This window comes from Girardinichthys multiradiatus, chromosome 13, assembly GCF_021462225.1.
Source record: "Girardinichthys multiradiatus isolate DD_20200921_A chromosome 13, DD_fGirMul_XY1, whole genome shotgun sequence".
NCBI lineage: Eukaryota > Metazoa > Chordata > Actinopteri > Cyprinodontiformes > Goodeidae > Girardinichthys > Girardinichthys multiradiatus.
The window spans coordinates 30,704,628-30,729,046 of NC_061806.1; the positions used below are offsets into that span (position 1 = coordinate 30,704,628).

The following is a 24,419-nucleotide window of genomic DNA, read 5'->3' on the forward strand; positions in this document are numbered from 1 at the left end:
AGTCGGTAGCTTCCAAAGGCTGAATAGTTGAAGGAAACCTTTGAGGTGTAATTGAAGTTGGTTCAGGACTTCCAGAAGCCTTTCAAAACTTAGGGCAATCAGTTGTTCACTGACCAAGTTCACTTCTGTTGTCTTGGTAAAAATCGACGAGATGAAATTCAGATTCTCAATTTTGAGTAGCAGCTCTTGATCTTCTCTATAATGCAGAATTGTCAGCGGGGCTGCATCTCCGGTCTTCTGATTAATCTGTAGCTTCTTTCTCCGTCTCATCTTTTTCGCTGGTCTTCTGCGAGGAAACATCCCCATTTCTTTCTTTGGCACAGTTTTTATATTGCAGATAGCCTCACTGCTCATCCCCTGTTGCCGGGCAAGCTTTCCCATCGAGTTATGCGGTCACTGTGACTTTTCTGTGCCTCCTCCCAGCTTCCGTAGACAGCTGGTTCCTTGTGTTATGACTTTTGCCTGTTTTTCAACCTTCATGTTACAGCTAAAAAAAATACCCATCACTTCATTTTTATTCATACATCACAATTGATTAACTTGAATTAATTGTAGAAAAATAGAAAATCATCATACATTTTACTTAATGTATGATGATTTTTAATGTGTGACTCCGTACAGGCGTCTTCAGTCCTCAGTTCCAGAGTGCGAAGATATACTCATTTTACTGTTTCATGACATATTATCTATGCAATATGATCATTATTTATTTGATACTCTAAAGGTTAGGCTCTCATTTCATTATATGTGATTGTTGCTACACTCAATCATAGGGATACACTTTTGCAAAAGAAAGAAGAATTAAAACATACTCCAAATCAAATTTTATTGATTTAATTATAAATGTTTAATTTCCGCATAGATACATGGAAGAATCTCACCTCATTTTGACAACATTTATTGAAAATTTTATTATATGTTTACACTACATTCATTAACTAAAATCTAAGTTGATAGTTGATCCCACTGATCCCACAATAAAAAGCTACAAGAAAACTAAATGTTTGATTATTTATCTTTTGATTATTGAGATATTCTTTAGATTATTTATAGGAAGCCTGCCCATGTGAAGGTCAGAGAAGGATGCTGGATTTCTTGATCTGGAGTCTACCATCAGAGTCTTAGAGACATAAGTTTTCAGAACCTGAAGGACCACAAATATGCTGTTATTCCACTAATCTGAAAATCACTACACATGTTAATTTGTGAATTAAATCAGTATCTGAAAAAGAGAAACAAATGCAAAGCCTACTTACTGGGGGTGAGAGGTCTTTCTGAAAGTAAAACATAGTTAATAATTTGGGTGTCAATATACGAACACTGTACGAAAAAACGTTGAAATAGAGAATTTTTTTTTTTCTATTCATGCTTTTCTAATTCAATGCGACATAAAATATGATCATACTCGTTTTGTTGCACTCATAAGTTTGGGGTTATGGTATGACAAATTCAGCTCTGAGATTCACTCACCATTTCTCTTCTTGTAAGCAGCAAATCCTACAGCAATGATGATGATGATGATGGCACTCAGAACAATAACTACAGCAATGATGATAATTGTTGTCTGAGATGATTCATCTGCTCAAAGACAAATAAAATGAACAGAGCAAGTAAAAACAGAGCATGAAATGGTTGAAATGAGCCATGGATTTTATGAGAATTGTCCTATTTGTAGGATATATAGAAATTCTGATGTACAATTTAAATTGAATGCACCATGGAGTTAAAAGCTCGACACAACATGTGCTCTGGCAACTGATGGGTCCCATCCATTTTAAATATTGTTTGCATTACCTGGTTGGGAGTGAGATTTCAACTCAAGGATGTTAATTAAATAACTCCTGAATCTTTAACAAAGGGTAGATCGAGTGTGGGAGACAGACATCAGCAGTGATGCAAACAACTCCTTCCCAAAAGGTTTGTGCAAAGTAATCATCCTTTCCATGTAAAATATGTTCATCAATTTCCAGATTGTCTGCTTTAAGATTGCTTGTACCCTCATCTAGCATTGTAAAATGTAGAATATTAGTCTGTTCTTGTGCCTGCAGTTTATGTATTCCTTGTGCGTTAGTTTGTCCATTATGGCCCTTTTCCGTAAGTACCTATTAAGCATAGTTATTCTTGGGTCAGCTTCTACTCAACACAGTTTGGTTTGTTTTCCATCACAATTAAGTACCATCTCAATGTGTGCAACATCATGAACAGCAAGGCGGCCCCACAGTCCAAAAAAATAAGCCGACGTGACTTGTATGTGACACAAACACAACACAATGGAGGACCTGCTACTTTGTCAGACTGAGACTGGAAGAAGAGCCAGAGCATGATTTTGTAGTCAGCAAGACAAAGCACTCTAGATACGTACAGGAGAGACAGGGAAGCCATGGAGCGGTACAATTTAAAGGACGACTGAGGGTAAGCTAACACTACCTATTGCTAGATATGAAGATAGATATGTTTCAAAACCTCCTCCATCGGTGCTCAGCTCATTGTCAGACAAGGCTTTTCCAGAATGAAGAAATGCAATAAACAGAGTCACAGAAGCCGCTTGGACACATCTAAAAAACAAGATTCGCCTCAATGTTTGCTATCATGGTAGGCGACCCTGATGGCATTTTGTCTCTCATTTTGTCAACTTCACTCAGCTGCAAAGCAGGTACTAAAAATAGTAACAATTCCATGTAATAGCCCAAAAGCGAGTAAAACTGTACTGAACTGTGCTGAGAAGGGACTAGGAGGCAGCATCACTAGTTACATTATATTTTAATAACTTACATCTTTAACCATTAAATGGCTTTTCACTGGTGTTCTTGTGTATATGACCTATGAGCAAGAATAAGGTAGCGTTAGCTTTCCCCTACAAGTCCTCTAGCTCGTACCCTTCAGTTTGAAACCGCTCCATTGCGTCCTGCTCTCTCCTTTACTGATCCAGAGTGCTTCGTCTTGCCGCCCGCAGCCTTCTCTGGCTCTCTTATTTCACTTTGAGACTGACTGCAGCCAGAGACTGAACAGATGTTTAGGCTGTGGTTGTGTTTGTGTCACATCACGTTACTTTTTCGGACTGTGGGGCCGCCTTGCTATTGACCATCCCGCCCACTTTTGTTTTCCATTACTCAATTGTAATGTAAATTGAACCAAACCGTGTAGAGAAGAACCAACCTGACCTAAGTCGAGTAGAGTAGGTACTAATGGAAAAAGGCCATCAGTCTGTAAGGTGTGTTCCAAAATAAAGTCCTTCAACGCCATCCAGTCGCCAGCTTCTGTTTGTCACCAATAACTACTTTCCTTGGTTCAATACTACAATACTAATATTTGTAATTCTGATATAGAGCTGTTTATTCTTACCCCTGTTGGTCTTGATCAATGTTTTATCCAGCTTAACCATGATTCTGTCCTCAGCACCAGTAAACTGAAATACACAGTCATATCTCATCCAGTCTTGAGGTGGGATTGATGAAATATCCAGATCAACATAATACTGGAAAGTAATATCCTGATTGGTGAGGACATTTCCATGGTCCACACCCTCATGAATCTCCTCTCCATCTTTCCTCCAGAACATCAAGAAACTTTCTGGGTAGAAACCAGTGGCATGGCACCTAACTGGAGAGGAGGGAGTCTTCTGAAGGAGAGACATTGAGGGGTTATCTGAACATGAGATGTGGAAAATTAAAAGGGAAAATTAGGAAAGGGACAAGGATGTAGAATGTGGAAGATGTAATCAGAGCAAGGCATGGTCAACATTTAGCTGATTTAGTTATATTTCTATGACAATGCAGAACAAGTTTGATGAGAAATATGAGGAAACTCCTTTTAATCGACTGGTTCCAGAAGTTGAAGAAACGAATACAAAAACTGTAATTGAATATGTAAATTTATAGATAACTTTTAAAAGAAAGAGACAGGAAGATTCATTAAATGTTGATGCACTGGAAATGTAATAAGTTGACTGACTGTACCTGTTCTTAACAGAGTGCTTTGTCCAGCAATCAAGGAGCCAGTGAGCCACTGATTGCATTGATTTGTGACGAGATCAGCGTTATAAAAAAGACTCTGTGTCTCCTCATTCCAAAGCTGAGAAAGAGAGAGAGCCTCTTTTCTCTGAGCAATCCATTTTAGTTGAGTTAAATCAAATTCAAGAAAGTCTTCTCCATCATAACCGTACTTCAAAATACCAGTAAGCTTCGCAGTCTTGTTGTTCAGTCCACAGCCACCTATCCCCTGAAAAATATGGACACCTGGCACAAACGTATTTTTATTGTCAAAACATAGCTAAAACAAGTTGAACATATTGACGTTTTAAGCAACATCAAAATGCTTAGGTACTACTCAAGTTTCTTAAAATGGATTTTGTTTGCAGGATAACACAAAAAAAAAACCTGACAAATATTTTTTTACAGCTTCAAGTAATGGCACGAGCCTTTTTTCCTACCTGTGATTATTTTGTGTTAAAATGGACATAAACAGAGAGAAAAAAAATTGTCTTTCAGGACACATTATGTAAAAAAACCGAAAAACTATGCTATTTTGTCAAATTTCAAAACTGAAAGAATACTTTTTTTTAAAATAAAAAATCTTTTAATGATAAAGTACTTGAGCAGGAAGTAAAATGACAGAACATTTTTACCATAAAATGTAAAACAAACTAATTAGAAACAAACAAACCAAGAAACTCCAGTTTAATAGGTAACTGACTTATTGTTAGCAGACCTAAAAGATAGGAATATTTATGTTTACTATCTAAGGTAAACTACTAATTAATAAACATACCATACCTTCACTTTGATTCAAGTTCGTCATAATGAAATCAACTATAAACCTAAAAAAGGCAGGACTAGAAATATGGCAACCATTTGTAAGGAACTCCAAATGTTGGGGATCAGCATTCAAAAATTTCTGCAGCCAGTCTTGTTTTGTTTCAAATATTTTCTCCTGGCAGTAAACTGCCTGGATACCATCAACTTCTCCAATGCCTTCAAACGCAGGGTAGTCGGTGAGCCCAGAGGATCCAGTTAAGTAAACCTTCAATGTGTGTACCACTGTATGAAAAAAAAGTTAGTTAAGTACATTCAAGATAAAGGAATGTATGAGATCGTACATATTTTATTTGTATTTGGAGTTTTGGAGGGTATATTTATTTTTTTTGCAAACCTTTTACATTTTGGCTTCATATTTGTTTAATAAAAATTGACATGGAATCTGTGGTGTGTGTGTTTTTCAAACACAGCTTGAGGTTAGATTACAATATTTTAGAGATTTACACTAGAGATTCCAAGCAACACCAGGATCGATAAGAAACATGAGAAGCTTGAGAAATGTAGATTTAAAAAGTATATTCTTTATTATTGAGAGCAAAGTGTACTGGAGTCAAATTCCTTGTTTGTCTGTACAAACTTGGCAATAAAGCTGATTCCGATTCTGAAATACCAAGAGTGACTGCAGCAGATAACAGGAACAACCTCTACAACTTTTGTCCAGCACAGCGTCATAGAAACAGTGTCATAGAAATGTAGAAGAAGTAACAACAAAGACTAGAATAAGCTCTGCATTTTCCTTAATTTATGATTATATTTGTTATTGGGTCTTCTGGCAATTAAACAGCTATAGAACTTGTCCCTTAACAGTGTCAAACCTTATGTAAGAACTACATAATAATAATAATAATAATATAAAACTAAGGTTAACAATTTGCTGCATTTTCTTACCAGCAGATGTAGCACTGCAGAACATGAGAAGTATCACTAATCTCTTCATCTTGCTTAGAAAGCTGAAGCGTAAGTGAAGATTTGGAGGGAAGTTTCAGTTGTTTTACGTGTTAGTGCAGTCCAGAAATTCATCCTGCTTTTTTATGTTCTTGGGTGTGTTTAATGTGTTTCATGAGAGTCAATGTTTGACTGAAAATTCTTGTCAGTTTGATTACTTAATAACTTAACAGTTTGCCCCCATGATTCTGAAATCCAGACTCAACAACATCAAACATATCTTTAATAATGACAATGACATTTTTATTTAAAAGCAATAACAGACATCAGTGCTAAAAATAACAATGCAGTAAAATCTGTTTAATGTGTTTGGTATTTACTATCTTGTACTACATATATTAGTTCTTATAAGTAAAACAAAATATACCACAACTTAATTAAACATGAATCAAACTTTACAGCCACAGTTATTTCATTTTAGGTCTATTTTGTCCACATAAAGTTTTAAAATATTTTTAGACATATTAAAGACACTGTGAGCTGATCCTGTAACCTTATGTAACCTCAAAGCAATTTATCTCACACTTGAACCTTTAACTTTACAAGTGCTGTGCTTTTTACACTTTCTCACTGGTTATGAGTTATGAGTCTACGCGTCAAAGCAACATTTCACTTGTAGAAAAAGCAACCCCATTTTACCTGCTTTTATTTTTAACATCCACAATGACTTTCCAATGACTAGATATTCAAACAGCATAATAAAAAATGACTTCCATATACATCTAAATGTGCCATTGTAAGTTTTCTTGTCTGAAAATGATACAAATCAACATTAAATAGTTAAGTTTTTGTTGATATATTACTTTTAGGAAATGTTGGAGTTGTGTAGGACCAAAGTGCAGAGCAGAGTGAGGAAGCGGAATGGTGTTTAAAAGTTTGCTTTGAAATGAAGCTTCCACTTCAAGGATCAATTTGATGAATGCAGGCAGGTAACAGAAGCTTGGGTGATAAATATACAGGTCCTTCTCAAAATATTAGCATATTGTGATAAAGTTCATTATTTTCCATAATGTCATGATGAAAATGTAACATTCATATATTTTAGATTCATTGCACAATAACTGAAATATTTCAGGTCTTTTATTGTCTTAATACGGATGATTTTGGCATACAGCTTATGAAAACCCAAAATTCCTATCTCACAAAATTAGCATATCATTAAAAGAGTATCTAAACGAGCTATGAACCTAATCATCTGAATCAACGAGTTAACTCTAAACACCTGCAAAAGATTCCTGAGGCCTTTAAAACTCCCAGCCTGGTTCATCACTCAAAACCCCAATCATGGGTAAGACTGCCGACCTGACTGCTGTCCAGAAGGCCACTATTGACACCCTCAAGCAAGAGGGTAAGACACAGAAAGAAATTTCTGAACGAATAGGCTGTTCCCAGAGTGCTGTATCAAGGCACCTCAGTGGGAAGTCTGTGGGAAGGAAAACGTGTGGCAGAAAACGCTGCAAAACGAGAAGAGGTGACTGGACCCTGAGGAAGATTGTGGAGAAGGGCCGATTCCAGACCTTGGGGGACCTGCGGAAGCAGTGGACTGAGTCTGGAGTAGAAACACCCAGAGCCACCGTGCACAGGCATGTGCAGGAAATGGGCTACAGGTGCTGCATTCCCCAGGTCAAGCCACTTTTGAACCAGAAACAGGGGCAGAAGCGCCTGACCTGGGCTACAGAGAAGCAGCACTGGACTGTTGCTCAGTGATCCAAAGTACTTTTTTCGGGTGAAAGCAAATTCAGCATGTCATTCGGAAATCAAGGTGCCAGAGTCTGGAGGAAGACTGGGGAGAAGGAAATGCCAAAATGCCAGAAGTCCAGTGTCAAGTACCCACAGTCAGTGATGGTCTGGGTTGCCGTGTCAGCTGCTGGTGTTGGTCCACTGTGTTTTATCAAGGGCAGGGTCAATGCAGCTAGCTATCAGGAGATTTTTGAGCACTTCATGCTTCCATCTGCTGAAAAGCTTTATGGAGATGAGATTTCATTTTTCAGCACGACCTGGCACCTGCTCACAGTGCCAAAACCACTGGTAAATGGTTTACTGACCATGGTATCACTGTGCTCAATTGGCCTGCCAACTCTCCTGACCTGAACCCCATAGAGAATCTGTGGGATATTGTGAAGAGAACGTTGAGAGACTCAAGACCCAACACTCTGGATGAGCTAAAGGCCGCTATCAAAGCATCCTGGGCCTCCATAAGACCTCAGCAGTGCCACAGGCTGATTGCCTCCATGCCACGCCGCATTGAAGCAGTCATTTCTGCAAAAGGATTCCCGACCAAGTATTGAGTGCATAACTGTACATGATTATTTGAAGGTTGACGTTTTTTGTATTAAAAACACTTTTCTTTTATTGGTCGGATGAAATATGCTAATTTTGTGAGATAGGAATTTTGGGTTTTTATGAGCTGTATGCCAAAATCATCCGTATTAAGACAATAAAAGACCTGAAATATTTCAGTTAGTGTGCAATGAATCTAAACTATATGAATGTTAAATTTTCATCATGACATTATGGAAAATAATGAACTTTATCACAATATGCTAATATTTTGAGAAGGACCTGTAGACAGGTAATAGAAGCTTGGGTAGGAACACACTAGGAAACCGACCGGTAGCAAGCAGGAGAATCCAGTGGTGAACAAAGAAAACCATAGAGTATAAATGCTGTGGGAAAGTGGAGAATGGACCAACGAACTAAGGGAGCTAATCAAAGAGAGAAATGGAAATAACTGCAGAACCTGATTTGTGTTTGGACTGTTTTGATCCTGTGGAGCTTCCTGAGTTATCAGAAATATTAGCTTCATCTAAACCTTCAACTTGTATGTTACAGGATGTCCACAAAATACAGTTAAAAGCCTTCAGCTGATTCAAAATGCTGCAGCAAGAGTTCTGATGAAAATTAAAAAGAGAGATCATATTTCTCCTATTTTAGCTTCCCTTCATTGGCTCCCTGTTAAATCCAGGAGTCCATCGTGTATCCGGAGAAAAATGTCCCGTCCGGGCAAGTGGGCTCTCCCGACCCCTGTCTTCTCGTTGAGAAAATTTGATCCATTGCATTGAGAGACCAGCTGACCAAATCCATATTTTGGAAGAATTTGGAAGATGTGCAAAAAGAGGCTCCAAAAAAGACAAGACGCAGGGCAGATATGGGAGGGGTGCGGGAGACAGAGCAGAGAAAAAGCGTCCACCTCCACCGAGAGCAGGAAAAGAGAGCACAGTAGTAAACAATACAAACAATATGCCCTCAGTGGCAACCACTAAAACCACATTAAGTGCGTCGCTGGTTAACTGGATAGTCATATTAATAAACTTCGGTGAAATTGGGGAGACAAATAAGTATGGTAAAGCAGTAGAAGATGCTAGAAACACTGTACTTGTAATACTACAGAATTATCCAAGCTACCCACATGGTACAGCTCGTCATGGTTCACGGCTAGAGAGTTAAGGGAAAACGATTGTTTAATTTGTTACCCCTGGAGCAGCTCCAATTGTCATTCCAAAGAAGTATACATCCAAAGAATGTGCACTAGTACAACAACAGAGGTGCAGAAACGGGGAGTTTGCTCCAGGAGTAGATGTGGTGTCATTCTTCAAATTATCAATGTGCAGTATGAGTTGCAGACTGCTGTAGAGCTCACACAATTCGCACCAATATTTAGATAACTGGAAAGGTTACAGGTTTGAAGCGCTGTGTGCTGAAATTAACTTCGGTACTACACAAAGTAGTCCTCCGATAATTACAAGGTAGATTATGATGCAGAATATGAGTGTTTTGCAAATGGAGGTTTTGAAGACAGCAAAGGGATTAATATGGGTAACACAACTGTAAAATGTAATGTAACTTGGGTGTTATCCTGGTTTAAACATGCAAATATGACACCAATATTTGTTAAAACTCCAATATAGTATCAAAACCCATAATTTGTAGAACAGCACTGTGAAAACATTACTATGTCCATTCCAATGTTATTCTTTCTAGGAGACCAAACACACCCAGTGGCAGTCAGCTATTGGATGTGTGGGGACGACGTGTTAGTACATACCTTACCACTTTGGTGGGTGGGTCTCTGTGCACTTGTTAGATTGAAATGTTAGGACTATGATTATTGATTAATTAATATTTATCAATAATTATAATTGAAAATCATAATTTGACAAAATTCATTTCTTAACCAAAAATCCTTATTTATGAATCGAAGCCAGAGATGACCTCTGGTGTTGTAATTGTAGCCTAAAGCCCTTGATAATCACAACCGTTAAATGCTCAGTAATAATTTCTCCTATTTTAGCTTCCCTTCATTGGCTCCCTGTTAAACCCAGAATAGAATTTAAAATTCTCCTCCTCACATATAAAGCCCTTAATGATTTAGCTCCATCATACATCAGAGATCTGATTGTTCCATATGTTCCTAACAGAACCCTTCGTTCTCAGACTGCAGGTTTACTGGTGGTTCCTAGAGTCTCTAGAAGTAGAATGGGAGGCAAATCCTTTAGTTATCAGGCTCCTCTCCTGTGGAACCAGCTCCCGGTTTTGGTCCATGAGGCAGACACCCTGTCTACTTTTAAGGCTAGGCTTAAAATTTTCCTTTTTGATAAAGCTTATAGTTAGAGTGGCTTAGTTTATCCTGACCTATCTTCCTCCCTCCCTGTTGATTGGAGTAAGGGGGAGTCAGGTTTAGCCTAAACCGGTTCAGTTATGGTTGAGGTGCAAACACACCCTCCATTTCTGCTACTTGTATGACCCCTTCTCTTTTCCAATGGTTATAATCAGTCTGACAGAGAGAGGTATCCCAATCCTTGTGGTTTTTAGTATAACAATGACCATCAGTGGGAACCTTTGTGGGGTTCCTTGAGACGACGTTGTAAATAAGTTTAACTAAATAATCTGAACTGAAACTATCTGTGTAGTTATGCTGCTATAGGCTTAGGCTGCTGGAGGACATAATGACCACTTTCACCCTCTTCGCTACATTCTCACACTACTCTCCAATTTTGCATTATTTGGTGTTATTTCAGCTTTTAACCTTGTTCTCTCTTTTCTCTTCCTAGAAGCTACACCTGACCTGACTCTGTGTCTACCTGTGACACCTTTCTGGAGAGGGGAATCGTCCGAGCTTCTGCTGGCAACAGCTTAATGCTCACCTTCTACCGATGACCCACATGGCCCTGTCTTTTAGTGTTTAACCCTTTCTCTCTCCTAGACATGGCAATTGACTGAGCTTAACTGTAACTAACTGTATGTGCTCTCTTTCAGACTCTAACCTTGAAAACTGGCTCAGAGTTTATCTGTTCTTTCTTTCTAGGTGAAACGACTAAAGGAGCTACATCCATTAACATTTACTTTTCCTTCCCATAGAAAGTACTCCTCAATCAGTGCTTCTTTGTTCTTTTTGTGTCTCTGCTCTGTTCTCTCAAACCCCCAGTCGGTCGTGGCAGATGGCCGCTCACACCGAGCCTGGTTCTGCTGGAGGTTTCTTCCTGTTAAAAGGGAGTTTTTCTCTCCACTGTCGCTATATGCGACAGTGGAGGTGGGAGTTGAATACATCCCTGGCCAAGGGCTCCGCCAGATGTTCCCAGCAGACCCTTACAATGCGCTTGGGCCTGCCAAGTCTGTCTGGCTTTCTCCTCCTCCAGCGCCTCTCCCTGTGGGCCACTCCAGAGTAGAAGAGAGTCAAGCCCCTCTCGAGGAGATGGGTTCCAGAGCCCACACTGTGCATGGAGGTGAGCCTGACTATTTCCAGTCAATATCTCTTGACCTCCCACACAAGCTCAGGCTCCTTCCCAGCGAGGTGACATTCCACATCCCTAGTGCCAGTCCAAGCATCCAGGGATCGGGCCGCCGAGGCCTCCACCTTCGTCCGCCACCCAATCCTCTTTGAACCGGTCCCTCACGGTTCCCCTTGCAGGTGGAATGGCCTCATGTCTCTCATTCGGGCTTGGCACAGCCGGGTCCCGCGAGGAGCCACCTGGCCACCAGGCGCTCTCCGGCCCCGGAGTCCCGACCCCAGACCTGGCTCCAGGGTGGTACCCTGACTACACTGTACCGGGCGACGTCACGTGCCTCGATCTACTAGTCCTCATGAAATATTCTTGATTCTTGAACCGCTCTTTGTCTGACTCATCAACTAGAGCCTGTTTGCCATGGGAGACCCTACAAGGGGCATTAAGCCCCAGACAACATAGCCTCTATGTTGTCTGTTTCGTTGATTATTACTGTGGAATCTGCAGAATGGGCTTCACAAATGATAAAACATCCTAATAATTTTAGACCCTCCTGAAGACTAGATCATTTATACATTAAAATACTAGAATGGACATAGGATGTACTTTTGTTCACCATAATTGTATGATCAGTGTCCATGCCCCAAATATACAGCATTAACAGATTTTTCTGTGTACGCACATTCTTGTTAAAACAATTTAAAAGGATAAAATCACGATAAATAATTTCAAAACCTTTTACGACTTTAATGTGACATGTAGAAGGCAGAAAACCAAACAAATTGTTAAAAAGCTGCAGTGACCTACTTGTGTTTGTGTTTGAACCCTTAAACTAATATTGTGTTAAACCACCTTTGGATTCAGTTTCTGTATGCAGTTGTCCTTTTGAAGAAAAGTGAACCCAGAGCATGATACTGCCACCACATCACTGAGGGTATGGTGTTCTTTTGGTGACCTGCCAACATACCTGATGAAACTTCATCAGACAACAACATTCTTCCTCAAAGGCCCGAATGTTTTGTTTATTTAAAATAGTTTTGTCTTGCAGCCCTACCATTGGTTTGGACATATAGAAAGTAAAGAGATTGTTGACAAATGTATAGCCCAAAATATGGTTCAACCAAGTATTGGTGTGACCTGCGCACATTTTTGCAAAATGGTTTTTCCAACTTTAATTTTTGCATGATTTTTCTGTAATAAATTAGATTTTCATTTGAATTTATGTCAGATATGTGAAAATTGTTTTAATATTGCATCAAGTTTTCTTTTATAACACCACGCAAACTCGCTATACTAACAGGGATCCATGTTTTAATATTGCATCAAGTTTTCTTTTATAACACCACGCAAACTCGCTATACTAACAGGGATCCATACTTTTTTAAGAGTCTCTGTATGACTGACTCACTTGGCCTTTTAACCCAGATAAGAGCATTTTGAGAGTCACTACACCACTTAATAAAGTAATTGATCATCATTATCATTATTACCCCAGTCAGAGTTTAAAATAGGGTTGAAAATGTCTGTGAACTTGATGTCCTCAGAGGTCAAAGTTAAAACTTCTCGTTATATGTTGGACTTTGTGTTTATTCAGTCATGTACTTTTGTTTCTGATGCATTTTGAATTGCAGTCTTTAATTCCTGTTTTTCTGAGCTTCTCTGTCTCTTTTTGTCTTAGTATTTAACTCAGTCTCTTGGTGAGTTATGTTCTGTTTTGTGGTTGTGTTTTAATAGTTTCTGGTGTCCCTCTATTCCCAGGTTTCTGAGTTAGCTGCTTTCAGTCTGTTAATTAGGTCTTCACCTGTCTCTTATTTCAGTGATCACATCCTCAGTAAATGTTCCCTTCTGGTTCTTCTAGTCTCTGCTTTACTCTTCTGTTGTTCACATTTTACCACTTTCCTTAACAACTCTAGTTCTAGTGCTACATTTCATGTTTTGAATCTATGGATTTTGGACTCAGTTTTTATTTTTCCATCAAGTCTGCATGCCCTGTAGGTGCTCCATATACACGGCAGTAATACACATCTTTGGTAGATAATCTTCTAATTTCTTGCCTCATTAAACCTTTAAGTTCAATTCACTATGGCCCGGTCCTTGCTAGTGAATTAAAACATGTTCATATCCATCTTGTTTTTTATAAATTTGAACTGTATAGGTCAGCTATGTTTTTGACTAAGAAACTGTAAAGTTTAGCCTTCCATCGGGAGGTAAGAGATAATACAACCACAGGGCTCATCACTGTTTGTATTCTGCTTATAGTCTATTTTATCTGCTGTGGGTAGTTATTTGCAACAAGAAAATCATATTTTGTTAACTAAACTTAGGCTAAAGCTCTATTGGAAGCGATCATTATTGCCTGTTTGAACAACATTTAGTTAAGGACAACTGATGACTTGGTAAATTTAACTTTTCTTGCAAACATTTATGAGTTAAAGGTAGTTTTGTTATGTTTGTTGATAAAATAATTGAAAATGACCCCGTACTTTTTAAGCTGGGACAGTCTAAGGAACTTTGAAAGGATTATAAAACAAATATTTATATTTACCAGACATCATAATGTTGTTAGATTAAGTTTCACCTGAATTACAGCAATTGTATCCTTTTTATGGCTGGTTTCAAACCCATGAACAACAGGATGATTGTTTCATACTATTTCTCAAATTAGTTGCAGTTGATTCAACTTTTTTCCAAAGTCGTCAGTAGTATTTGTGTTTATGAAAGATCAGTTTCATTGATTAAAATGTTTCCTTGTTTTGGTTTTGCTGTTTCTCAGTATCTAAAGTTCTTATCTCTGTGGTCCTTGTCTTCTTTGGTCTAAATCCAAAGTTCAGCTCAGGCTGAAACAAAAAGCCATCAGGTTTGGTCAGATGTGACGTTTCACTCACTGGTAACAAGGATTGTTAAGGAACATTTATAACAACTGTGACATTATGCTTCTGTCTGATCCGATGAGATTAACTGTCAAGGGGGTCACACTCTGGATCAGTTGTATGCTAAAAATTGTTTATATAAGCCAATGGTCTCCAGCAAACATTGTAAAATAAAAAAATGACTTTCTCTGAGTGGCATACCTCCAGTTTGATTTGAGCTCTGCTGAAAACTCTGAGTTTCCACCTTGAAGACCTGTTGATAGTGTATGCAGTTCTGCAAATGCATCGCCCAGTGCTGGGAGTTATTCTGCATTAACTTTCTAACCCATTCTAACCTTGTTTGTCCTGTCTTAATATCGCTGTCGTAGTAAGCTATAATAACTCCATCAAGAATTTCCATGGCCACATATTCTGGGACATTTGGGAATCCAGATGACAGCATGAGATCAAACTCCAGAGAGTGTTTAACTGCAAAGCAAACAGAAGGCAATTACTTAAACAGCTGTATTTTGTTTTTACATCATTCCTTTTAAGTCATCCACAAATTATTTTACATTTAGCAGTGTTTTTACTTCTTAATTCAGCATTTTTAAGTTTTTTGTATTATAGTTTTTTTCATTCAATATTTGGCAGTATTTATGTAACTTTCTGGAAGACATTACCCTAAAATGTAAATGTAAATGTTTTTGAAGTGGTTAATTGAGGTATCACAGCCTAACTGATAAAACAGGAGAAGAAAACAAATAGCCAAATATAAGTATTATGTAGAGCAAGGAATAGTTCTAAAAAGTACATAAAAAACATTATCTTTCTCAAATGTATACCACAGTCTTACCTGCAGATGCAGCTTGAGCAAAAAGCATCATCATTAATATACTCCTCATAGTTTCAGACAGCTGTGTTGAAGTTGAGTAACTAAAATGAATGGGTGATTGTTTTTCATTTTTGTTCATACTGAAGGTGTTTTTTGGTTTTGTTTAAATACTTTAAATAGCTGAGGCATGTTTCCATTTGGCTGGCATCCAATATAAATATAAAGGTTACATTCGTTCATTTTCACAAATTTAGGGCAGTTTCTGTCCTCACCACAGCACTGAGCCTGCCCTTGTCAAGGTGTTGACACCCCCAGAAATGCAAAGGTGGTAGAACCACAGTGCTGGTGTTACTGGGCCTCAACGCAGCATTCAACACTGTTAACCATGGTATATTACCGCAGTGAGCCAAGAACTGGTTCAGACTTTCTGGTTCAGTACTTTACTGGTTTTTGTCCTACTTGAAGGTTATGGACTTTGTGCCAATTGATAACTTCACATCACACTTGACAAAAAAAATCACATGCAGGGTTCCAGCAGCACAACTCCCTACTTTCTGGGGGGTTTGCAGACACATTAAAGGTGCGTCTGTGTAAGAATATAAACACTAAATTGTTACATGTTTTTGCACTCGCCCATTTGGCAAGAAGGGCATCAGATGAAATAGACTGGGCCACGTTGTTTTCAATAGAGATCACTGCTAACTGGCTCAAGTGATCATTGCTCATGCTGGAACGAAGGTATGTTTTGATAAACTACAGTTTATTAAAGGATCTCTGCAGATGCAACCATTATTAAATCTTGAAAACATTAGGTGCTGGAAAAATAAACTACAATTTACCATCAAAGTTACAATCCAATAATTTCCTCAAAAGCATTTTTTTAAAGTTTGTATCATAAAAATAAAAAAATAGGAAAACATGGTGTTTGTAAAATGTAAAAATGGCAATTAAAAACAAGCTGATAGGTTCAGATGTTCCAGAAGTTTTTTACATGACTGATAGGACCATCATTTACTGTAAATATTAACACAGCCCTTGGCAGACATTTCAACTGGACCCATGTTGGAAGTCAAATGAAGAAAACTTGAGGTGTTTGTCACAAATCATGTGGTTCAAAACTCAATGTCTAAATTGGCTGGAAATACACAAAACAATCCAAAGAATAAACAAGAGAGGAAAAAACACAAAGATAACAGGGATCAAAGGAAACAAAACTGAAACAATTATTCTCTGTATTAATCATGACGTGGCACAGAGGGGGATTCCTCTCAAACATTCTGTACTGTACTTTATTCCTATAAAATGTCATACAATTTTTGACATCTTTACTGTTTATTGTAGATGATTTTACTGCTGTTAATGAGACAATAAGCAAGAAGCAGACTGATTAAAAAAAGAGAAAAACAGTACATAATATTAGAAGTATATCAGACGTATAGCAGCATCAGCATAAAATAATTAGGATGAACACCATTCATCAGTTATGGTTTAGCAATGCAGAGAAAAAACAGGGACCACGTAATCAAAGCAAGTGGCACCAAACGGATGTGTATGGGGCCAGAGTGGTAAAGTAATTATGAAAATGGACTAAGAAAAACCTGACATTTTTTTTTTCTTTGATCAAAAGATAGCTGTTACACTTAAAGCGCTATGTTAACCAGAAAAGAAAGGTAAGCAAATTATTACATTTTATTCTGTGTCTTGCTACTAAACAAATGTCCTACCCAAAATATTGACAAAGACAAACATCAGATAGAAATACCTAAACCAGTTTACTTGTTTAGCAAAATCTGTAATTTCCTTGCATTTCAAGGGCTGCGTCTTTTATAAATATTTAACTTTACAGATCCTACATCCTACCATCTGATGGGGAACTCACTTTGATCACTGCTATTCGGAGCCTTTTATTCGGAGAAATCTGTGGTCGCCCAAAAGAAAACAAAATGAGTTTTTTAGGAAAATAAAAACAAGGCTAAAATTGCAAATTAGATATTCACATAAAAATGATATAAAACTTTGTAAATATCTCAAAAAAATTACTGTTGAATACTTTTAATACAGTGACGTATTGTTTGCCGGACTAAATCCTAAAAAATAGATGGAAAAAGAAAAAAATACAACCGCAAAATGAGCATAAAAAATTATTTGGTCATAGATTTGATAGATTTCTGATTTACATTGTTGTGCGCCAGCCATGGATGAAACATGGACTTGTACTGTACACAGAGACCTACAGACAGGTAAAATACTCTGAATCCAATAATGCACAGTGTTAACCTATTTTTTAGGCCAGCCCCAGGAAGGAGGAATCATGACTGGAATCCCTATGACATCAGAGTATACAATTCTGGCACGCAGCAGAATTTGCTGTCTATTCCACTGCCCGCCACTAGAGCAGCACAAGGAGAGACAGGATCAGGGTCTGCCATACACAGGCGCCACCGAGCCCTCTGACCACCATCAGCAGGCAAGGTTGTTGAAGTGTCTTGCCCAAAGACACAACGACTGAGACAAACAGAGCGGGGGCTTGAACTGGCAACTCACCAGATACAGGACGAACCCCTACCGCTGCCTCCACCATCGGCAGTGGTTAGCTGTCTACATATCCGGCAACTGTATAACAGCCAAAAATAAAACAAACTGCCTGAAATTGTTTTGTTTTAGCTCCTGCAAGAAATACTCTGAAGGCATTACAGATTCCCCAAAGACACACTGACGAGTGGTGTCCATTCTGCTGCCCTGAGAGAATATGGCATTGCCAGCCCGTGCAGAGGTCTCTCAAGTGGCCAGACCAAGCCACCAACTTTACCACACAACTTAACGCCCTTAGGACCTTCTTCACTCCTGTTCATCAGGACAGTTAACGTAGGAGGTTGAGTCTGGGCAGAGAAAATTAGTGTAGCATAAAGGAATTTATATATTGTCTATTTCATTGTGTTTTGCTTGTTTGTGGTGTTCAACTATTTGAGTGCCAACAGGCTTCCAAGCCTGTTTATTTGTTTGGGTTGTGCTTTAAAGATACGGACTTTACTTCAATCAGTCGTTTAAACTGGCCGAAACGCACCGCCACTGCTCATACACACGTTAATAATTATATTAATAGTAGTTAAAAGTATACGTGTGACTTAAAGGAGTAGTGAATGAGCTATAAGCTTTGTTAACTAAAACCGTTAACCAGGATGTAACATCATCATGTCTGTCTGTTCGTTTGTCGTCTTGTGTGAGTCCTTATGTGTTCCTATCCACCATTTTTGTAGTCTGTTACTCCATGTGATGGCTAGTTAACAACATTAAGATCAATTGTCCAAAAGATTATTGATTTCTAAGTCAGCAAACAATATTTCCTTAAATATTATTTTACTCCAACAATTGTGGCTAATTAAAACAAAAAATCAATTGTCTAAAAAGGTTGTTGCAATTCTAATTCTGCAAATCATTCTTTAAAATGTTATTTTATTAAAATAGTGTTTTATCTACTCTTCATATTTGCATTGTGACTGGTTATTTGAACACACAATAATTTTGCTCAAAATTACTCACTTTGTTTATAATTACCATTGGCATTTATTAATAGTTATTGATAGCCAAACAAACCCTATTGTTGCACAACAACATGAAACCACAAATATATAAACTAGTTTTTCTTTTTCCAGATGAGTCCAGCTATGATGACTGACAACAGCAGCAACCCCACAACAGCTGGAATGGCAAGAGTTGCAAATTCAGGGAGAAAAACTGAAGCGAAAGAAAAGGAAAAAGCAACAATCCAGAGATGTTTTAAATAACATATAAACTGTATCATTTATTTATTTACTCCAATGAAAGAGGTAACTCAGCCCAGTTGGTCCTGATCTCTGTTTATTTCAGTCTGGTTATTACATTTTCCACACAGCGGTCTTAAACACGCATTCATACCTCCTTCAGTCTTCAGCTGTAACTAAGAAACTTTTCAGATCAACACTCATCTGGAAGGTCCCATCAGCATTTGGTAGGATCTCTCCATGCTCCACATAATCATGAATCTCCTCTCCATCTTTCCACCAAAACATCTCAGCTCTGCTGGAGAAGAAACCTGTAGCGTGGCAGCGGACTGGAGAAGAGGGGGTCTTCTGCAGGAAAGATACTGAGGTAAGATCCACAAGGAATAAACAGACAGAGAGAACATTAGGAGAAAAGAAAACTATACAAAATGAGAAAAAGGCTACAAAAATGAAAGAACAGAAACATAAAAGATAAAAGTATATGTGAAATATCACTGTAATCTGAACAATGACAAGTGTTTTTATGTCTTATGGAAACTGCAGCTTACAGTTCTTAAAAGCATTTGAAGACTTAAGTTAAAAGCCCTGACTCTGTAATACAGGGTTTATTCTCGTTTACATGATTAAAACAAGGAGACAATAATCATGTCTTTACAAAGTTTACATTAGACAACAGAAAAACATTAGACAACAGAAAAATCAGTTCAAACGTAGACTTTGGGAATATTATTCATGTATTAGCTGCTACCAAACAAAAACTTATTTTCTAATTTTTTTAACAACCTCTAACAGAAACATATTTTATAGACAAAATCCCCTCTGAAGACACTATTTTTCAAAAACAGACAAACTGCAAAACCAACTCAATAAATAACAGGTTAGATATTTTAGGATTAAAACCAGATGAATGAAACAGTGTTACTATAAATCAGTTTGTTTTTCAGATTTTATTGTGGCTTCACTTGTTAGGGCATGATTATAGAATGACAAACTGTCATTTGCATTGGAGAAAATACACTTAAATTAAACATAGACATAAATCGTGTGTTTATAAAGCTAGATTATGAAGTAGACGTCAATATCAGCAGTTTTTTCCTCCTTTTCGCAGCCAGCCATGAATTGTAAAATGCGAACATCTGAAACAGATACCAGGACTTTTAGATGCTTTTTTTTACGATTTGAATTAAGGTCATATTAATGAATTCAGCTCAAAAATCAACTATGTACCTTCATTTATGTTTTTTGCCTTGAAAGTGTGAAGTATCATCCTCAAAACTAATGGAAAAGATTGAAAAATTTGTTCAAAGTACCACTTTGATGGATTGGCATGATGCGAAGTTTTTCACTAATGGCATGAGAAGTGCAATTGAAAACTAGATGTTCATATATTCTGGTAGCTGTCAGGAAATGTGGTCAGACCCAATGGAAAAGGTTGACATGAGAAATTGAAGATGTTTAGACACTGTACAAACATGAAAGTCAATGAAAAACGTTTGATCGTCAAACTGCAGAGGGAGGGACCTATGAGGACTTCGTAATATTTCTGCAGGCAAGTTCTTGAGAAGTATGAAATGTCTTGGCCAGAAAGAGCATTGTTTTTGTTCTTAGCTTACTTTAATGAATTTCCATTGACAGCATGCACTAAACTGTTTTCTTTACACCTTACAGCTCTGTGTTTCTGCATTCAGTGACAGTGCGCATCTTGATAAACTCTCACCCATTTAATACAAACTAAAAGCTTGAGTTATTTGCACAACACTTTGATAGAAACTTAAAGCTTACAGAAGAAACAACGTCCTCTAGAGCCACAATATAGAGAGAAATCAGTTCCTGTCCATTCATTAGAAAATTTCTTTTTGTAAAAGATTTGATCTTTTTACTATTTTAAGTATAAAAAGAAAATTCAGCCAAAGTTTCTGCTCATCAGTTTTGGACCTAAACAAGAGCAATGGCTCATATTTTATTCAAACATGTCATGTTAATAAAAACATAATAATAAGTATTCGTTTTTAGTTTGTTATTACTGGTTATGGGGTTTGGGAGTGTGGGTGCTGTCTTTCCTCTGTGGACCACCAGATGTCTGCCTGGGGAGGAGTATTTAGGAGCCCGCTGCCAGTACTTCGATGCCTTTTTTCCCTTCTTCAAATTCTAGTACCTGTCAAATTCTGGTTCCACGTTCTTGGCTGCGGCTTGGCTCCTTACCTCCGAAACCTGGTTTCCTGTGAGTGAAGCATGTCTGCCTTTGTTTAAGTGTTGTTCCTACCTGCTTCCGGACACTCCATGGACTCCCACTTCCTAAGGCTCTAACAGTACCTTCCCGGTTTTGGATCATCACGAGACAAATAAGCAAGCTTGAAACAAAGTAAGGAATTCAGCGTGTGATCTGAGTTAACCTGCCTGCACTCTTCTTCCCAGAAGTTCCTGAGAACCTTGTCACCAACTTGAGCTACCACAACTGTGGTGTATTTCTAAACCTGGCCAGCCTAAACAAAACTGTCAAACTGCTTTAGTCTCCTGCATGTGGGTCAAACAGTTATCTAAAGATATCACAGAACACTCAGGCCAAATTGACCCTGCAGAACCACTCAGGAAGGAATTGACCGATCAGCGCCGATTGATTCAGTCACATGACTCTATGCTCAGATCCCTCCATGAACAATTCGCCGCTTCTAATCAGTGTTTAGAACATATGGCAGGGCTTCTCCAAAATCTACAGCCTGTTCAGGCCTCCCCGCCTACAGAGGGCGCTGCAACAACTCCAACTCCTCATTTTTTGACCTTCCGTGATGTCACTGCCCCCAACCCGGAAAAGTTTTCTGGAGACGAAAGTTGTGGAGACTTTCTGCTGCAGTGTTTCTTAGTGTTCAGTCGTTCACCTCATTCTTTCCCTCACGAGGATTCTAAGATTTCTTACATTCTGGGTTTGTTAACGGGGAAGGCCTTGCGGTGGGTGGAACCTAGATTTAAAGATCCGACTCATTTTGGTTGTACACACAAAGACTTTATTGAAGAGTTCAGATTAACCTTTTCTGAAGAATTGGACTGAACAGGCTATCACGTCGCTTGTGGAATTTGAAACAGGGTTCGAAATCCGTCTCGGAGTTCTCTATAGAGTTCCGTACCCTTGCTGCAGTGTCCGGTTGGGACACCAGTGCATTAAAGGCTGCGTTCTTCCAAGCCCTGAACAAGTCCCTAAAAGATGAGTTGGCCACTCTGGACGAGCCTGACTCACTCAATGATTTTATTGCATTGGCCGTTAGAATGGATAACCAGCTAAGGGACAGAAGGCGTCTTCGTATGGACAGCACCGCAGTCCCAAGATCTCCTAACCCACTTCCTGCTGCTGCTGTTTCTGCTTTGGAACCTGAACCCATGCAGATGGGACGGGCCCATCTCACACCTGAAGAAAGACAAAGAAGAAGGGCGGCGAACCTCTGCCTTTACTGTGGATCAGCTTCCTGTCCAGTACGGCGAAAAGACCGGGTCTGTCAGTAGCAACGGGGAGTCTGACGGACTGGTCTTCTGTTTACTCACATCCCCGCTTGACTCTCCCACGATTCAGTTTCAGAACTCCTCATTCAGCCTTACTGCCCTCGTAGATTCTGGCTGTGAATGGGACTTAATTGACCAGGAACTAGTGGATCGTTTCAAGATTGAAACCGATAATTTTTACGCCTTTGAAGGCTACAGCCTTAGATGGAGATGAGCTGCCTAGGATTACTCACTGAACCAAACCTATCCAGCTTGTTATTTCAGGTAACCACCATGAAACGCTATCCTTATACATTTTTCCTATTTCTCACACCTCAATTGTGCTGGGTTACAGCTGGTTGAGGCTGGACAACCCTCATCTCGATTGGACCAAGGCTAACATCCTACCTTGGTCCTCTAACTGTCTCTCCTCTTGCCTGCAGTTGGCAGTTCCTCTCGGCGCTGCGCCGGGCGATCCTGAAGAGGCCGACCCCAGCAAACTATCAGCTGTGCCGGCTGAATATCATGATCTGAAGTTAGTGTTTAGTAAACAACATGCCCTGTCTCTTCCACCTCATCGCCCCTATGACTGCGCTATTGACTTACTTCCTTGAGCTCCTCTGCCCGCTAGTAGGTTGTATCACATATCCCGCCCAGAACGTCAGGCTTTGGAAGATTATATCACTAAATCTCTAGCTGCTGGCCTTATCAGACACTCCTCGTCACCCTTGGGTGCTGGATTTTTCTTTGTTAGCAAAAAGGATGGATCATAACGACCCTGCATAGACTACAGGGGGGTAAACTTAATAACTATCAAAAACAAGTACACGCTGCCACTCATCTCCTCAGCTTTCGAGCCAGTTCAGGGGGCAACTATATTCTCCAAACTAGATCTACGTAATGCATATCACCTTGTCTGTATTAAGCAAGGAGGTGAGTGGAAAACAGCGTTTAAGACCCCACTCGGTCACTTTGAGTATTTAGTAATGCCCTTTGGGCTGTGTAACGCACCAGCAGTGTTCCAAGCACTTGTTAATGATGTCCTACGGGACTTCCTGAAAATTTTTGTTTTTGTATACCTTGATGATATTCTCATCCATTCTAAAGATTTAGGTGAACACCGAAAACATGTCAGTCTGGTTTTACAGCGGCTACTAGAAAACAGGTCATTTATCAAAGCAGAGAAGTGCGAGTTCCACAGATCATCCGTCTCCTTCCTGGGATTTATTCTCAGGGGGGGACAGTTGTATTCCGACCCAGCAAAGATAAAAGCCATGCTTGAATTGCCTGTACCATACTCACGAAAACAACTTCAGCGATTCTTAGGTTTTGCCAACTTTTACCGTCGCTTTATTAAGGACTTTAGCCAAACTGCAGCTTCCCTCACCATCCTCACCTCTACAAAGGTCACCTTCTCCTGGACTCCTGAGGCCAATGAACTTCAGCTCCCCTCACCAGCCTCACCTCTGCAAAGGTCACCTTCTCCTGGACTCCTGAGGCCAATGAAGTCTTTGTGGCCCTGAAGGAACGGTTTGCACTTGCACATCCGGTCCTGGTCTGGACGGACCATAAAAACCTGTCCTACCTACAGTTGGCTAAGCGCCTGAACTCCCGTCAATCCCGCTAGTCATTGTTCTTCTCCCGTTTGAACCTCTCCATTTCTTATCGCCCCAGCTCTAAGAACATTAAACCCAATGCCTTGTCCCGTCAGTTTTAACCTGACGAGTCCACTGAGTCACCAGCCCTCATCCTACCATCTAGCTGTAAGATCGGGGCACTGTCATGGGACGTCGAGAACATGGTCCATCAGACACTGCGCACAAACACTGGCCCCCAAAATAAAACGTTTGTCCCAGTGTCTGTTCGTTCTCGTCTTATACACTGCTTCCACACATCAAAGTTCTCAGCTCATCCTGTGTCTACGCTTACCATTGCCCTGATTTCTCGCCGATTTTGGTGGTCATCACTTCATTAGGACGTCAAGCTGTTTGTGGGAGCATGCATCAGCTGTGCACGAAATA

General features: G+C 39.2%; 1 protein-coding gene across 1 annotated transcript; it reads right to left on the reverse strand.

Annotated features, from left to right (window-relative positions):
• Positions 1-1,462: 1,462 nt before the first annotated feature.
• Positions 1,463-21,259, reverse strand: LOC124878711 (major histocompatibility complex class I-related gene protein-like). The gene is made up of 6 exons (XM_047382803.1): positions 21,130-21,259; positions 19,113-19,289; positions 14,554-14,820; positions 3,957-4,235; positions 3,343-3,645; positions 1,463-1,578 (listed from the first exon to the last, which is right to left on the reverse strand). The coding sequence occupies exons 1-6, from the start codon at positions 21,257-21,259 to the stop codon at positions 1,463-1,465; spliced, it is 1,272 nt and encodes a 423-aa protein (XP_047238759.1).
• Positions 21,260-24,419: the final 3,160 nt, after the last annotated feature.